Source organism: Python bivittatus, unplaced genomic scaffold (genome assembly GCF_059951505.1).
Source record: "Python bivittatus isolate LINGU-HERP-01145 unplaced genomic scaffold, Pbiv_v1 ctg000190_np1212, whole genome shotgun sequence".
NCBI lineage: Eukaryota > Metazoa > Chordata > Lepidosauria > Squamata > Pythonidae > Python > Python bivittatus.
Genome location: NW_028277042.1, coordinates 17,640,882 through 17,659,245, shown reverse-complemented (window position 1 = coordinate 17,659,245; position 18,364 = coordinate 17,640,882). Strand labels below are relative to the sequence as shown.

General features: G+C 45.3%; 1 protein-coding gene across 6 annotated transcripts in view; it reads right to left on the bottom strand.

The window, feature by feature from the left end:
- The window catches only part of IRX5 (iroquois homeobox 5), a 66,882-nt gene that overhangs the window by 36,497 nt on the left and 12,021 nt on the right, over nucleotides 1–18,364 (bottom strand). For 2 of the 6 annotated variants that reach the window (XM_088136154.1, XM_088136158.1), the window contains exon 4: nucleotides 13,773–16,744. The exons of the other annotated variants lie outside the window; for them this stretch is intronic. In XM_088136154.1, coding sequence (XP_087992280.1) covers nucleotides 16,689–16,744 — 56 coding nt within the window. In that variant the 3' untranslated portion in view covers nucleotides 13,773–16,688. Of the gene's footprint in view, nucleotides 1–13,772; nucleotides 16,745–18,364 lie in introns of those variants that run through there. 6 annotated transcript variants of the gene reach the window in all.

The window sequence follows — 18,364 nt, the reverse complement described above, 5'->3', positions numbered from 1 at the left end:
GGCAACTGTGTCAGCCCCAAATCCTAATTACTTGGCCAGTTGCAGGAAAAAAAATGTTTCAGCTTATGCTCCTGACAGTTATCTGCTAATTTGGGCAAGAAATGGATAATGCCGATAGCAACGTTTTTGATTAACAATCTGGAGCAATACCCTCCATTATTATAGACTTTTTTTTTTGCTTGTACTAGGAGGGTCTGTGAGAGGGTCAAAAAGGTCAGGATGGTGTCCACAACCATGTTATTAAAGTCCCATCCATTTTTGTGTGTGTTGATGTATTTTTAAAAATGGGGCTTCAATCTCATGGTCACACCACTGGCTTCTTCTAAGTTTTTCAGAATTTCTTTTATTCAAGTTGGGAGGGTGGGTGACAATATTTGACTTTAATGTTGTCATGATCAAAACTGATCAGTTAATTCCAGGATGAATGATTATTCTCAATTTCCAGAAGGTAAGCCTGACTCTGCCTTATCACAAGCACTGTCTCCTGTAAGTGAACAGAGGAGGACATTATCCAAAACAGAAAATTAGAGTTTTGATCCCATGCCAAGCAATTTGTTCTGTCTTTAATCAAGATGTCATCTTTTATCTTCAAATGTCACTATTTGTTATTATTGTTGTTTTAATCCTGTATCAAAACTTTGAACTCTGGGGTGAATAAAGGCTATCAATCATTTAAACTTTCAAGAACTTCAAAGGCTTGCAAATGAGTGAGAAGTCATTTATATTAAATATTATAGCAAGAAACTGAAAGAGGGGAAAAGCCATCAGAGTGACACAGTTAATAAGCTTGAAAACGACAAAGCAATTAGTGGAGAAGAAATGTGTGAATTAGGTGTTCTGAATTCTATAAACCCGATGCAGAAAACGTACAGTATTTTTTTTTTTTTTTAATTTTCACAAAGTTAACATTTTCTCTCTCTCTTTCTCTTACTATTTTGAACAGTTTAATTGTGAGAACTGTTAGGAAATAGGGGAAATAGTATCATTTTATTAAATAAACACATGTAACATAAAAAACTGATGATGATGATGCCAACATTCACTTTCAGTACCCCTGGTCCACCCTCTTTGGCAATTTGCAGTGCTTGTCCCAAATAAAAGCAAACATATATGGACACTTTTTAAAACATTGTAATGTTGGGCCTTGCTAAAGAATAGGTCATACTTCCCCTTTCCCTCCGCTCCACACCTTGATGCCCTTTCCTTCTGCCAGGAATGTCCACAGGGTATGATCAAGAGTCAAGATGGCAACCACAATGGTACAAAGTTCTGACTTTTTTTTTTAATCTGTGTCACCTGTGAAAAGCTTTGATCACACCATTATGACTGTCTTCTTGACTTTTTGGACCATCTCCTGCAGACACCCCTGCCTGTTACACTCAGCTTCTCCATCTTTCCTGGGAGATCATCAAGAGCTCTAACAGGTAACCTTCGCTTCCAATTTTTCTCAGAAGAAACTAAGCTGCTTTCCAAGGTTGAGATGAGGGAATCGTTTGGTTTTCTAACCCAGTTAGGAACGTAACTGAAAGAGTTGATGTTATCATGATGTAGGTTAAGATACATAGGCATCTGTTGGAACTTGACAGCATTATTAGGTGTTCTATGTATGACCCAGCTTCTTCTTATTTATGCATCAAAGTACAAATCATAAGTGAGTAGCAATTCTTTTCTTTTTTTAATTAAAAGTATGAAACAAAATTGAGGCAACCGTCAAAAAGGTGCTGGAATTCATTTTCAAGTCAAAGTAGATTTATTTTTATTTTATTGACTGATTGAATTCATTAGCCACCCAACTCCAATGGGCTTAGATGGTCCTGTCCATGTGTGAAAGGTCTGTGAATAGAGCATACCTCTACTTTTCAGGCAAAGTACAAACATTTCTCACCTTAATTAAATTAATTAAATTAAAAAATTCTCACTAGCTACAACCTCCCCCACTCCCACAATACCAGTCTGATATGCCATTACTCCTCACCTCTGAACTGAGAAAGACTTAACATGGTGTCATAATTTAGCAAATTATTTCCTCAAAAGAAGGTCAAAGATTTTACCATTCGATCAATAAGAAGCAACTTACAAATCATGCGTATTGATCATTGTAATGTTTCAGAGGAATGTAAGACAGTCACTAAAACTACATGCACTTAGTCTTAATTGCCCACATTAAAGCAATTATACCCCAAAACTGTCATTGTCTAAGGCTGCATGAACCATTCTCTTGCATACATCTTTATAACTGCATATAAAATCATAAGGGCTTAAAATATTGCTGGAATTATGAAAATAAGATAGGGGCCTCTTTTCCGCAAAAAGGAAGAATATTAAGGGTGTGATCCCAGGAGGGAAGGGAGAACAGAGCAGTCAGGCACATAAATACATACATTGGAATAAATCTTTCTTCCTCCCATCAGATATTCAAAGAAGGTTACCAGTCCCACCATATTCAGAACAGGTTATAACCAGGAATTCTCTTTGCAGATTGTAAAAGTGCTAATTCTCTTATTTCATTTGTGTTCCCTTCATTCTTCAGTTTCTCAATCAGCAGTAATTTTTCAGACGTGCATGCTCAAACATTAAAATTCACAGGTATATGTGCAAAGTATCAATTAATTCTTCTCTGATCATCCCTTAGCAGCAGATTTAGAGCGGATATACCACAATACCCATTCACAATGGTGGGACTGAAGGAAAATCTCCAGATTGGAATTACACTTCTCTGGAGTCCTTGGTGCTCTCTGAGCTTGGTTCTTTGCTTGCAGACATTTCACTACCCAACTAGGGAACCTCATCAGTGCTAGTGAGTGTGGGGTTTGCTCCCTGTTTATTGTACCCTAATCAAGGAACTACCAAGGAGAAAACCACACCCCACCAACACTGGCAGGGCAAGCTACTGTATATAAACAGGGAGCAAACCCCACACTCAGTAGCACCGATGAGGTTCCCTAGTCGGGTAATGAAACATTTGCAAGCAAAGAACCAAGCTCGGAGAGCACCAAGGACGCCACAGATCAACCCTGAGCTACAGAGATTCTTTTCTATTGTTAAGCTTCTCTCTCCTATAACTGGGAAAAGAAGAGCTACATGTTTCATATTGGATGGGAGTGATCCAGTTCAGTGAAAGCATGCATGTTTTGAATGCATAGTTGGCTCAGCGCTTGGCATTTTCTCTAAAAGGACCAATAACTGATCAACCCTGGAGAGTTCTGTCAAGTTGGAAGTGACCACGCCAAGCAAGATATGAAATAGCCTGACCTGGTGTAGGGAGTAAGGAAGAGGACCTTGGTGGAAATATGCAACCACTATGTAAGCAAAAGGAGATGCAACTTCTTTTAAGTCCTGGGAAACAAGGTAACGTTCAGAAGGGTGCCTCCCTAATTCATTAGGGAGATTCTGTTATTATAGCCAATCTCAATAAAGAGAGTTTGAGTCTTCTTGGTTTGCTCTACCTAGTGGGGTTGTCATCTGGTCTAATATACCATTTCTTAGCTTCCCTTCCTATTAACCAATGTGAGATACTGAGACCATTCCTCACTAGTGATTTATAGTATCGTCCCCTCACTCTAAAATTTTCAGCTGAGGTGTTAGAGATCCAGTTATAGGAACTTGGTTTATTCAATAAAAATACATTTTTGTTGTTTATTCTTGCAAATATGGCCTTGGAAACAATAGAAGGTATTTCCTGCAGGACTGGGATAGAAGATCTCCCCGCTCCTTCCTCCCCCCCCACCCCATACCTCTTTTCTTAACCACAGTTTCATCATGTTCAGTACTGGTAGCAAACTACTTACCACAAAAGCTAAAATTTCCTTTCCAGAGCACAGGTGATAATTAAGATGGGAGTCTTTCCATTGTTCTTCAGGAGACAGAATCTTTCTCAGGTAGATCACAGTAACTTTAAGATGTTGGGGTTCAGATTATAGGATTCAAGCCATCACCCCCACCCCCTGCTCTTCAGCATTAAGTGACTTGTGCAGCTGGGTGTTCAACTATAAAAGGGCACTCTCGACAACTACATTTTAATGTAGCAATTATTTTTAGAAGATACAGAAAAGGACATTCCACAAAAAAGCTTTTAGGACAGCCCTGAAGTCTTAATTGTTCCATTTCCCTGAGTGAATTTTAAGACATTCCTTGTCTTTCAACTACAACTATGCTTTTGATTATAGCATTGCTTGGACTAAACATGTATTATAATTGTGGGTGTTGAATGTATTCCTTTTGGGCAATTGATGATTATGTGACATCTTGACACATAGACTACTTTAGTCAATTGTTGTTGCCTTTAGATTCTCTCTCAGATGTAACAGTTGAGTAACAAGGATGTTTTGCTCCACAACAGAGGTGGACATTTCCTGACATCAAGGCCACGTGTGTTCTCCATTTTTGTGGCCCTCCAAGTCCTCACATTTTGAAATAATAGGACAATGTTGGAGAAGATACCAAACAACTTACCTTTGTTGATTTTTTTTTTAACTAATACTGTGCTAAACATTTGATCTGGACTTTCCCTCTACCAGTTCTCATACAATTGGATGAATAAGGGTTTGCTTTTCTAATATCTCAAAAGTGAGAATTTCAGAGAAATGTTTAGAGATGGAAAGAGGTGTTCCTGCACTTGAGGAGGCAAAGGAATGTATGTGAATGCCCCATTTTTCTCTAACAGGACTCAGTTTCCTGCAGTTCTGTGAAATCTGAAGAAAAGACATCAAGACTGAACGTTTCTGCTGGAGCTCCAGCAGACACTGTCCTGCTCTTTAGAAACTGCTGGAGAATTTTATCTTCCCCTGGGGGGGGGGGGGGGGGAAAGTCCACCAATTTCTCTGTCCACCAGTTTGTTGGAGAATTTAAGAAGGCTGTTTATTATCCAACTATATTTTTTACATGCCTTCAGTGGCTGCTTCATATGAACAGAAGGAAGGAGGTCAGAAGCAGTGATCCTTTCTGGGGAAGAACCCCCGCCCCCCAAATGGAAAAGCCACACCACCTGGGACCCATCCAATGGTGCCTCTTTGTCTACAGTCTGATCTTCCTGATCCCCATATTTGGGTCAGAGGTGTACCAGATCTTGTGACATCTAAGGAGACTTTGTGAGAAAAAATGAGGTTTTGCCAATGCGCTCTACTGATTATTTTTTTCTTTCATCCATGCAACAATAAGGCAGTTTGACCACCTGTTTTCTGAAAGTTAAAATTGATTTGTCGTTTTTCTCCCTGCTCTCTCTTCCACCTTCACCCCCACTTCTCATACCTTACCTGGTTTCTGTCAAAGTAATTGAAAACTGAATTGGACAACCCTTCCTTGCAGCCATTTTTTTCCTTCTCATTTCTCAATTACCAGCCAGTCAAGTGGTTCTTTTGTCTCTCGCCTTCCCTTGATGTTGTCTTGTTTCAGGTAAGGTGTTCTTCAGGTCAGGCAGGTTACAGTGGTGGAGACCCCAAGAAAAAGGAGATTTGTCTTGGCTGGTTCTCGAGGAGCTACATGGCTCCTGAAGCCGACACCCAATACAGAAAAGATATACTGCCCCTGTTTGATGAGCAATGGGCCAATAAATACATTAATCATCATTTTATGCCTCATCAAACACTTCCCAAGTTCCTCCATGGGAGTTATACAAATTAGCCCATGAAAAGGCAGTCATTTTAGTTTCGCTAGGTAAGTGTTTTCTGATTGCCTTCCTCAACAATGCTTCCCTTGACAAGCTAATAAATCAGGCCTTTCGGAACCCAAGTGTAGCTTGGCACGAACAATGATTTCACGTGGTCTTTGCGGCAGATTTTGTCTAGAAAGAGTCTCCACTCCCCCCCAACCCTGCTGAAGATGATGATCTGAGGACTAGAGACTTTGACTTGATTCCCAAGCAAAACCTTTCTTTGTGAAGAAGGGTTTTTAAAAGGAAGGTTAGGAGGGTGTGTGTGTGTGTGTGTGTGTGTGTGTGAATGAGTCTCACCAGGGAAAGGAGAAAGAGGTCTCCAGGGTAATGACATCCTATGATGATCAGAAGTGCCTGATCAGGGGAAAGGAAGGAAAGGAAATGAGTAGGTGTCTATTTGCCCATCCAGTATGTAACTACAAGACTGTTACAGTTCTTCAGTACAGTTGCCCATAAACTGTTGTTATCTTCTGCTTCTTCTTCTGCTTCTTCTGCTTCTTCTTCCTTTTTTTTTTTTTTTTTTTTTTTGCGGGGAGCATTGGTCACAAATTGAATGTGGAACTTTCTGCAAGATAAAGGTTGTCAGTTCTGACCTCTAGTTTCCCCCCAATGGACATTATCTTCCACACTATGGTGTGATTGACACTCCACCCGTTTTTATGCCATACATTAAAAACAGCGAGTTTCAATCACTCTGTTGTAGCCACCATCTTGTTATGTTTTGTTGTTGTTTTTACTATAGTCTGTGGACAACCCCGGGGAGGCAGAAGGCTGGATACCCCAAAAGTGAGTTCAGCCCTTTCTGTCTTGCATTCCTATGCTTGTTCTGCAGTGATGACACCCAGGTGGAACTGGGATTGTGTAAGGTTGATCCATATTGTCCTGTATTAAATGGCCCCGAAGTAGGATATTTAATCATGGAGAAAATCTATCTATGTGGTCGCTAGGAGTTGATGGCAGATAATCAATCAAAAGGGTATTTGAAGAACATTGAGGGAGGGTATTTTATGTCTCTCATCAGAACTCCACCAAAATATGTGCTTTGCAATATAGAATCTTCTCATATGATGTTTCTTACCCAGCTAATGAAACCCCTGTAATGAAACAGTGTAGTGTCATGTTGTATCATATATCATATATCATCATATATCATATGATATGTGATATATATTCTCCCGGATTTTTCCTCTTCCTTTTATTCTGTGTAAATGTGTTTTCTTATCAATGTTAACTATATATTTATTTATTGTTTTAATCTGTTGTAAGCCCCCCAGAGTCCCCCATTGGGGGGAGATGGGCGGGGATAAGTTTGATAAGTCATATATCATTTATCATACCTTGGTTGATTAGTCAATTGGCCATATCAAGGATCAATGGGCATCAACCGCAATCAAGGAGGACAGAATAAGTTAAGGTAAAGAAAAGTAAGGCAAGATAAAATAGAATAAGGTAAGATAAAATAGTGTAAGATAAAATAGAGATAAAAACAGTGCAGGAAAAAACAGAATACAAAAGCATAAAATGAGTGCTAAAATCCAAACAGTGTGTATTTAGATGAAAGCACTGCCTCTACAGGCTACCCCGATGTGTTCTGTAAAACGTGTCCTCAGCTGAACAGCCCTGACTATAAACCTGGCAGTTCTGTTGACTACATGTGAGTTTGTGCCCTGAAGGAAATAAGACAGTCTTTTATAGCCATCCCAAAGTGTGGTTCTGTCAAGTGATGTCTGTCAATACTGAGCCCTTGCTGGGGCACACCGTTGGCAGTTGACCTGTGCAACGTCTTCCATGTCTGGGGCTCCACATGTTTATGTTTTGGCTCATCCGTGGCTCACTCCTCTGGTCCAAGACTGCATTTCTGTCCCTCCCAGCCAGCTGTGTCCGTCCACTTCCTCCTTGGGTAAATCTCTGGGAAATCACTGAAAATTGCTTTGCTGTAGCAACCTCCCCAAATTGCACCCTCCAGCTCATTTCAGTGGCTTGGAGCAGGAGAGGCTGGAACCGCAGCCCTTCAGCCAATCTTCTCTTGTGCTCCGCTGTGAAATATACGGCCTCTTAGCCATGTGGACAGGTGAGGGGCAGTTACATAAATCTAGAGGCTGCTATTGTCAGAAGTAACAGATTACCAGGCAAAGTCATAATAGAGACTGTATTTAATCTGTGACCAATTGATTGCTGCCCTGTTCCAGGTATTTGGAATGTAGGTTTAAATTTGTTGGCTGGTTTCACAGAAAGCCTCCAGGGTGTGCTGTCTTATCTGTCTCCCCAAAATTGCTGCCTTTAACAGTATCATCCCTTCCTCTTCTTTGATGGCAGGGAGAGGAGGAGGGAGAAGAAACTTAGCCGTAAATCATTGCCCTTAATCAGCTGCCACCAGCCAACACGCACGCTTTGGCATTCAGCCGGCAAAATTTGCCCGGGGGGGGGGGGGCAGGAGGGCTGAGCAGCCGAAATGGAGTTTGTATCAATCACCATCTGTTCGGTTTTTCCTGCACCAGTATGTAAAACACCGAGAGGAGCAAGAAGTTGGAGGGGCCGGGAATTAATTAGAGGCGGGTGGGCTGGGGGGTTGAAAAAGAAGAATCAGGGAGTCCAATGAAACCCCCGGGAAGTCGCTGCGTTAACTAGACGGCCGCCCGCCAAAAGGACGGGGGAGAAGGGCGGTTGCGGAGGGAGCCGGCCGGCGGGACTTCTCAGGAGCCCCAGGTTTTTCCTGCGTTAGGATCTCCTTAAAAAAACAAGGAGGCGGAGGGCAGTGAGAATGAGGGTGCCAAACCTAACGCTCCCCTGGAAGGCTCTGCAGGTGGAACCCTTAAGAAGGGCCAGCCAGTCCATGCGGATTTACTCGGGAGTCAGCCCCGCCGCGTTCCGGGAAAGGCTGCGGATTGTACAGCAACGGTCTTTCCTCCTCTCCAGCGCAAGGACCGGGTCCCGTGCTGGATCTGAGAAGGAGAGGACAGTCATTCCAACCAGTGTGTGTGTGTTTGCTCGATGAGAGAAACACCTATCTAATATCCGCGTGTGGGCGTGCCTCTGAAATCTATAGATGCGGACAGACAGGTAGCCGCACCTCGAATATAGACCCAAATGCCCCCATTCTGATAGTTGGGCGGCAGCTCCGTCCAGAAGGAAGATGGGAGCCGCGCGGCGTCTTCAGGAACTTTCCGCTCTTCTTCGTGTCTCTCTGGATCCGCTGGAAGAAGCGGACCTTTACATTGGCATCTACCGAGGCGGGAAGGTGGAGAGAAAAAGCGGGGGGAGGGGGGGGGAGGGCGGACAGGGTCTTCCAAGGAAGGAAGGAATCCCACTTGACTTGGGACCACTCTCAGTTCAGTTGTCCTCCAGATGCATCAAATTACCAGTCCCATCATTCCCAGAGCCTGGTAAATGCTATATTCCAAGATATTTGGAAATCGCTGTGTTGGGGAAGTGTTTTTCTTTCTTTCTTCACTTTGTTACCCTCCCCCCCTTTTTTTTCCTCCTTTCATCCCTCGCCCCCCCCCCCCAAAATCTGGTTTCTCAAGGAAATGAGAAAGGGAGAAGGAAAGAGAACTCCAAGGGCTCCCCACACTGATTTCTAACAAACTCAGCGTGGAGAAGGATGTTCTCCCCTGCAGGGTCGGCTGAGGACGGGGAGAGACCCTCTTTCGCACGCCGCCAATGTGGGAAAGCAGACGAGAGGGGGGCAGGGAGAGCCCGAGCCTTTCCTAAGAGGCCGAGGGATCTCCGAGAGGACCGACGAATCTAGCGCTGAGCGCTTTTCGGCCGCCGCCGCCGCCGAAATACGCCTCCTGGAAACTCAGCGCTGGGGACAAGCCAGAACACTCAGCTAATAATAACCGATGAGTAAGTGGGTGGGTAAGTGGAATGGGGGCGGAGCGGAGTTTCTCTTGCAAGGGGGCTGCGTCGGAGCCACGCTCGGCAAGCGCTCTGTTGTTTTGTTGTTCTCGTGTATCAGCGCACTGACTTTTACAAAGAAACTCCTGGATGCGTCGCTTTTTCGCGCACTGGTTTCTTTTTCGCGCAGCGGTTTCGCTTAGGAATCCTCTGCAGTTGGGCCGCCAATGAATTCCTAACAGCAACAACAGGTGGGGCTTGTTCAGCTCAAAGCCATATCAGGCATTGCAGCTCCAGAACAGTCACCCACTGCAGACTGGGGGGGGGGGGGATTGTCACCAGATACTGCTGGATTACAAAGCCTATCACCCAGCCCACTCCTGATAAAAGGGATGGTGAGAGTTTCCATCCAATAATAGAGGGGGGGCCTAGAAGTTGGCATTGGAATAAAGAGGCTAAAATAACCCCAGTTTAGCCTGGAGTGAGAAATTTGCACTGACCGTCCTCTACATGTGGGAGTAAGATTTACTTCTCGGTAGAAGACGGCCAGGGCAGGGATGCGTTCACGAAGCTACCAGGACTCCAAGGAGTCTTTAAGGGATGTTTAAGATTACACTCTTCTTCGAGCCAAGTTCCCAGCACAAGAGAAATTTGGTCGGGGGAAGGTTGGATTATATCACAGGAGAGAAAGCCGTTGCTGTAAACGCGTGGCTGTTCCCAACCCTTCTGGTCCACGGATTCCTGCTGGGAGGTTATGAAATGGAGAGGGGAAACAGAAACGGAGAGAGAAAGGGAAAGGGAGGCGGGGGGGGGGGAGAACAGTTGCAAAACTCTAGGAGAATCCACCGTTGTCTTCTTGATAAAGTGACAGTGGGATAGACCATCTTCTGAAGGAATACGCGTCTCTCCAAAAGAAAAATCCGGACGACCACTAGAGGCTAGCAAAGTCATGCAGAAAAATAGCTCTTTGCTGGAATCTGGTGGTTATCCCGGGTTTTGTAGCCCGGATCTGCTATTCCTAACAAGCCCCGCTTTCTTTTCTGAAAATGTTTGGGCGTCTTGCCCGGCTCGAACGGCTGCAGTTCTTGCGCGCTGTTACTCCGAAATAAATCCGGGCGAGGGAGCGCAATCAGGAGCAAACCGTTTCGCTTCTGCGAAGGGGGAGAGTCTGTGAATCCGCGTTTTCCCCTCTGCGATGGAGGTTGGTAGGCTGCAATCCTGAAGCACCATTTTACCGAGAGTAAATCCCACTGAGCGGAAGAAGTCTTCCCCATCCTGAGTCCTCATCCAGGCAGAGTTAAGAGTTTGGAAGCGGCTTTGATTTCTCTTCGGGCCAAAAGGAGGTTTTGCTAAACAACTCACGGATCCCGCCTCATACCTTAAAAGCAGGGAAGGAAATGTGGCGGAGCACTTCACAGGGATATTTTCTGTGTAAGGAAATCTTACTGGCTTCAATGTGGGTTACTCCTGTGTAAAGATACAGGTCAGAAAGCTGCCCATTCACGCAACCGCCTCTAGAACTAAACGAACGGACCAACTGATGTTGTACAGACGTCTACTCAGAATTAATCCCTCCAGTGGGGCTGATTCCCAGTAAATCGGTATAGAATTGCTGCTGAAAGGAACTTGCAACCAGAAAGGCGCAGCATCTTCCCTTCCTCCCCTCAAAGGCCGGGAAAGGCGCTGGTATTTCATTTACGGTTTTGAAGGAAACTCCGGGGAAATGGAAGTGAAGGTTTGCTAGCTCTGTGTTTGTTTTCCTTTAATGGGTTTGGGAGAGGAGAATCCCTGGATGGCGTTGTTAAGGTGCGTGGGCCAGAGTTAACAACTAAGCCCCGGTCCGTTCCAGTTTTCTGGACGATGGGGAGCCCGGGGCTCGCTGCAAATCCTATGGGTTGGGTGCGCACGACGGACTAAACCGGGGTTACCTCTGTGTGTCGTGGGAACGGGAACCCGCCCCCTTTTCTGCCTCTCTGGGGCGGTCGAAGGCAGGCAGGGCTTTATTAATAGACCGCGTCTGACTGGAGGGAAAGGTTTTGTCCCGGCCACGGGGTCTTCCAGTTCATCCTCACCCCCCCCCCACCTCCATTCCCCGGCAGCTGCAAGAGTCATATGTTTCTTTCTCCCGCAGGGCGTGATTTTATGTTTGTTTTAAAGCTTAGCTCCTGGTTGGAGTTATTTAAGGAAAGCCGGGAACTCTAGTCTGGGGGTGAAGGGGGGAGGAGGAGAAGATAGGTCAGTGTTCTTCAATCTTGGCAGCTTTAAGAGGAGCTTGCTGGCTGGGGAATTCTGGGAGTTGAAGTCCACCCCTCTTAAAGCTGCCAAGGTTGAAGAACACTTGAGATAAGCAAATATACAAAGGGGAAAAGAAGATCCACTGGGTTAAATGAGTTTCAAGGCAGGTTGTTATTTTCTGAAGAAAGTCTCTCAGCTGGTCTAGCTGGGAAGCTAAGTAGGATTGGACCTGGGTAGTCAATGGATGGGAGACCACTAAGAAATCTTGAGGCTGTCCACCAGACTACACTTCTTTACTGTTAGCAAGAAAACTACATAGACGTGTCCATGAAATCACCAGGGGTTGAGCTGACAAGGGTGTCCACAGGATGGGTCAAAAAAGTCAAAATGGCACCACAATCATATGATCAAAGCTCCACCCTTTTTAGTGGGTGTGACGCATGTAGAAAAATGTTGGGCCTTTGATTTCATGGATGCGGCTGCTATCTTAACTTTTGTCACTCCTCCTTGGGGGCCCCCCTGGGAGCTTGGCTTGAAGGATTCTGGGAACTCAGGCTGTCACATGAAGTCATAATATGGGTTATTTTCTGAAACCTGGCTTGTTATATGAACATTTCAGTTGTGTTTTTAAAAACCTGGTCTGTCTTTTGTAAGTTGTGTGAACACCACCTTCTGTGCCATAGATTAGCTAACCAACTTTTAGCCTAGATGGTTATAGAAATACAGCATAATGCTTAATGTATGGGCTCAGAATAGCGTGTGTACCCAGAAGCTTGGACTGAGTTAATTGTGGTTAAGTTAGGCACTGGAAAAGTGTCAGAATACAGCCTGTGCATCATTTACTGAAAGATAACCATGAATAGAAGTGCAGGAAACAGTATAACGGGTTCCCACCAGCTAAGGAGACATCTATTTAATAGCTGGCTTCATATGAACTAAGCCATAATGTGGTTTGTTTGTTTTAGGATGCTGTGTGAGTCCAGCCTATATTTGGACCAAAATAAAATCAGACTGCCAAATCAGAAGTGTAGAGAGGTCCTGAGTTACTTGGGAAATTTGAACTTACCAGTCCAGCAAGTTCTCAAGTGGCCCTTTGATTGAAAAGAGAGACAGCTAAAACGCAGGCTGGTTTTCCGTTCTTTTTATTTTATTCATTTAAAGCACTTGAGAATAGGTTGCCTTCCCAAACAAAAAATGGCTGAAGCCACTTACAGTTGAAGTTACAAAAAAGGAAGGAAGGAAGGAAGGAAGGAAGGAAGGAAGGAAGGAAGGAAGGAAGGAAGGGACAACAGTACCTAAACATTTAAACTAAAAACAACAAACTGTAGAAGTAATCATGGGGGGGGGGGAGGAGTTCCTAGGACTGAAATTTTAAGCATTCTCAGTTGCACTGCAATGGGGCTTAAAGAAAAAAGGTTAGCTTTGACAGGGAGTGTAGCCCTCACATGGGAATGTGCCAAGCAGGTTCTACTAAAAGTAGGGACTCCTTAGTTTTCTCCCCACCAAGAAATCATTGTGCCCACGTGCCCACATGACCCTCGCTGCACTGATTTCCATTTCTCTGTGCCCCTTCCTTCCAGTTGCTGTCATCCGCTTGGGATTGTAAGAGTGTTAACCAAGCTAATGGGATTCAGCAGACGATAGGTACCTGGCTGACTTTCTGTGACTCAGAAGCTAAGTAGGATCAGATCTGTTTGCTGTTTGGATGAGAGGCCACCAAAGAACCCCGAGAGTATAAGCTAGGGGCAACATTTGAAAAACATATAGCAAAACACAAATACAGTAAAGAAAAACAGGAGTGGGAGAATCTCGGTGGCTGCAAAGCCCCTTTAGAATTTTTAGACTGAAGCAGCACAGGCTGGTTTCTAGGGGTATTATTCTTGGTGCATTTGCACCCCCTCTAGCTTTTTGCACACTTGCAGTTCCTGTGTGGTGCTCCCCTCTCTTTTGTTGTGCAAGCCTTGTTCTCTACTTTTATTCCCCCCCCCCAAATCATCAGCTGACTTTCCATCCAGGAGTAAAACAAGGAAAAACCATCTGTCAGCTACAACTTTCTTTCTTTCTTTCTTTCTTTCTTTCTTTCTTTCTTTCTTTCTTTCTTTCTTTCTTTCTTTCTTTCTCCTCTGTCCTGGGGGAGGGCACAAAGGCTGAAATATGCTGAGTGCACTAGAGAAAAGGGGAAAGATCTCTCCAAGGAGTGCCACTCCGAAAGGAAACAGCTGGGCTGAATTTCTAGCACCCAAAATTAATTAAGCGCTCCGTTCGCGGGATTTGGTGGTTCAATACAAGCCAGTCTCGCTGACTCCCCTCTGCGTCTGCAAAGTCGCTTTTTCTTTCCTTCCTTTCATTCGTTCATTGTCTTTCTATTTCCTTTCTCTTTTTTGCAGTGGGGAGGGAGGGTGCCCGATTCGGTCTTTTTCACACAATCGCCCTCCCCTAAATGTGAGTATGGAGCTTGTTGGAAAGCGTGTCTAAGCCGCCCCATCTCCAAAGGGCGAATAAACATCTGATCTTTCTCGGCACGAACCACGTTTTTTGCCTTACTGTGCCAAGGCTTTCCTGAGAAAAAAAAGGGGGGGGGAGGGAGTGTTGGGGAAAAGGGTCGATTTGATCAAAAGTCAACATGCTTGCTTTTTCCCCCACCCCCAAAAGAAACAGCAGACGCCCAGACCAGATGTCCTTGTTAGAAAGAGCGTAAAAGAAGGGGGCAGATAAATAAGGGATTTGGGTGGGGGTGTGAAAGCCCTTTCCGTGTCCTGAGCCGAATTTCGCTCAGCTCCAGGGACCTCCCGTTTCGACGGGGGAGGTTAAGAAAGAGGAGCAGAAAAGGATCGGGGAGCTCCTCGCCCACAAGCAGTTTCTTAATTCGAAGTAACGCCCGATTGTTTTTTTTCTTTTTCCCCTTGGCAGCCCGCTGCGTGACGCAACCGCAACTGACAGCGTAGCCGGTTGGTTCATTGCTGCACAACAAGACACACACATACACCCCTTTGTGATTTCAGCTGCCTCCTCCACGATGGAGAGCGAGCAGCTTCTTGGGGTACCTTTCAGCCCGGAGACGGGTGGGGAAAACAACTGGGGTGGCTGCGTTCACCCACATGGCCAACCGAACCCTAGTGGATGAAGAAAGCCCCAAGCGTTGCATTCACACGAGAGCAGACCCCCCCCCCAAAAAAAAATCTCCATGAGCCAATAGCGTTTGAGCCAGGTTTGTGTCAGTACCTGGATCAGCTGGAAGGAAAGGTGTTAAAAAGAGGTCGTTCGACTACCTTAAACTGGGGCGTAGCCCAGACCGACTTCTGGATGCTTCGTTCTGCGGATTGACATCCCCTCCCCTGTCGAAGCTGAAAGCCGGTGGGCGGAAGCGTCCCTTCCAGGGAATCGTGGCCTCGTTCACACACCCACGATCTTTTTGAACTGATACATGGGGGGGGGGGTGCTGTGCGGACTGGACCAAAAGGGAAGCAAAACCCCCACCCCAGCCAGGATGACACTGACCAGGTTTAGCCAGGGGGAGAGCAGAGCCGCTGGGCTTCTAGTAACTTGGAGAAGCATGTTGGGTGAAGGCTCGGGAATTCTAGCTATTTAAATCAGGCTTCTCTGGTGGGGACCGAGTAGTAGAAGAAATTCTTCAGGTAGGGTCGAATGTGACAGTTCTTCCCAGAGCAATATCCAGAAACTGCGGGTGCCTGTTGGTCTGAACGTGAGAAATCTCCACCTGCTAAAAGAACGTTTAGCTCCTGACGGTCATGGCTCTGGGCCTCTTGTGCACGTGTACGTGTCTCCCGGGCACGGAAGGGGGTTTAGGAGACCGGTGTATCCATTCATTCACCTCCCGAGGCAAGAAGCTTCTTTCCTTCAGCACCAGGGCTAGAAAACCAACTGGGAAACAAACTCAAAAATCTGGGAAGCCAGAAAACTGAGTTAATTCAATCCCAGATAAGTTAGGTTATAAATGAACACTTTTGGGAAGGGAGACGCTGATCTATTGAATCACGGGCAATCGGCTGCATTCACACACAACACCCAAACCCACTTGGTGTCTGATGTGAATTAGTTAATAGTAGATCGGCCCTTTAATTCAATGCTTTCTCTGAATTAAAGGTATTTTCCTATCTTAATGCAAAAGAACCCAAATTCTTTCTCCCAGGGAAGGAAGGAAGGAAGGAAGGAAGGAAGGAAGGAAGGAAGGAAGGAAGGAAGGAAGGAAGGAAGGAAGGAAGGAAGGGCTATGAAAAGTGGCTGTACATTGATTTACAGGTGACCTGGTTTTAATTAAAGGCATTTTTAAAGCCAAACAGGATTAAACAATTCAAATTTGCTCCCCCCCCCCCGATTTCTCCCTTATGAACATTTCCTAAAACCCAAGCTGTGATGATTTTTATTAATTGATTCGTTTCTTAAAACGTGTTACTAGTCCTCATGATCTCAAAGGACCAACAGTTTTTGCTCTGCCACGCTTGAAGGAATGTTTTTAAAAAGCTGTGTAATGGGTGTGTATTTCTGATCGGCCTGTGTGATTGTCCAAGGAGTTTACCATTAGTCACTTGCCCTGTTGTTTATGAAGCCGAGAACAGCATTCTCACGCCAACACCTTTCCATACCTGCAGGCCAACACAGTTGGTCTTTGGGAAGTGCCACCAAGCCAGGTAGCTCTCTTGCATTTTTGTCTGAGCGAAGGAGTAGGAAATCCTTTTTTCTCTGACTTGTGTTAGGGTAGTTGGTGTCAGGGTTAGGGTCAGCAATAGCCAAGGACCTTCGCCTTAGGGGTATGAGTGCCACTAACCTCTCGTTTCCAAATAAATGAAGGATGCGATCAAAACACAGCCTGCATTTCTCCAAACCCTTTATTTCCCTATGCTTAGCTTTAAATGGCAAATCGATACAAATTTCCAGATTAGAGCATCTCACTCTGGCGATTTTCTTTTCCTGATGAAAACTGCGTGGGAGGAGGGTCCTCGTCAGCCTAAAATGGATTTGGCTGCTCCTTTTTCAGTGCAAAGAGGTTGGGCCAACTGTTCCCTGAAAGTAACATGTGAATAAAACATGGGGGGAATCAGAGGAAAGTGACCATTACTGTTCACAGGACTGACACCTGCTGAGGCCAAAAGAGTAGCTTGTACTCTGTTAGGAGAGCAGAATTGTGTCCTTTAAGGGAATTTACTCCCCACCACCCCCAAGGACGCACAGAATTAACTCCGGCTCACAATAATTCCATAATAATTTAATAATTCTTGAGTAAATCACACTTCGCTTTCTGCTCCCAGCCTCAACCTGCCCCCCCCCCCCGGACAACACACACCAAACTGGAGTGACTTCAGATCTGTGGGGTGACATTCAGGAAAGCTCACCCGGTGTTGATTCAGATAGGATCCAAATCCCCAGCCAGGCCTGCCTGTGGATAAACAAAACCAGGTCTTGCCTTTTGGAGTTTGATCCATGTGTGAAATCACAGGTACCTTTCTTATGGAAGTTTCAGCAACCTTGTGGTCCTCCAAGGGCTGCAACGTCCATCATCCTCGGCCTGCTGGTTGGGTCTGGTGGGAGTTGGAGGCCCAGCAGGCTCTCCCGTGTGAAACCTTTCCTGCTTCTCCAAATTCACCCCCCAGAAAACTCTACCTGGACATTTCATCCCCCTCTGCAAACTGAACTCCAAAAGAAAGAAACTCTCAGGCAGTGTGGTCAATGGCCACGGATTATGGGAGCCGAGGTCCAAAGCAACAGCAGGGTGGCTAGTCTGTTGGGACTACAACTCCCATAATCCCTTGCCATGGCATCAGAAATTTTGGAAGAAGCAATCCAGTCTGAAGAGGCTGTATTACTAGGAGAAGAGGCCTTAGAAATTGTGGTCTGGGGTTCCTTTGAAATCCTAATGTACAGTCATGACATTGACTTGATCCACCTGAGATCAGATGGTCTTCCCAGAGCAGCCTACCTCACCAGGAGGTTGCAAAGATGACATGGTCAGGAGTTGGGATAGAGAACACAAAACCACTATTACTGCTGTTCGTGCATCTGTGCAGCCTGATCTAGTGCCTTTTGCCCAGAAATCATTTCCACGAATTCTCCCATATCTGTCGCATTATGTTCATGTTCATGTTCAAGAAAACAACCTCCCCATTCCAGCCTTTATACAGGAGCCACGATCCACCTCCCACTTGTTCCAGAGCGATCCTTCCTTGGGCCTTTAGCACATCTTCTCTAGCACTCAACGGACAAGCAACCCTCCTCTGACATCTGAACCCTGGTGGGTCAGAGATCCCTCAACACGTTTGCCCCACATGCCAAATGACAAAGCAGCCAATCCCATGTTAGTCTCGCCTGCCTTGCGAGCAATCCCAGCCAAAAAGTGCCCACTTCAAAAAGAGGAAGGAAGGAAGGAAGGAAGGAAGGAAGGAAGGAAGGAAGGAAGGAAGGAAGGAAGTCGGTCTTCCCGAAGGTTGGGGAAGAGGGAGGATGATCTGTGCAATCCAGTAAGAGTTACTTTCATGGAAGTATGCCTAAGGCAGCCGATTAAAGGATCTAGTTCTTTCTCACCTGAAGCAAACAGCAATCCCAGGGTTCATTTATTCAAGAGTAAGAGCCTGACTAGCTGAGGAGTCAAGACATTTGCCTGCTTCAAGCTGAACAACAAATCCAAGC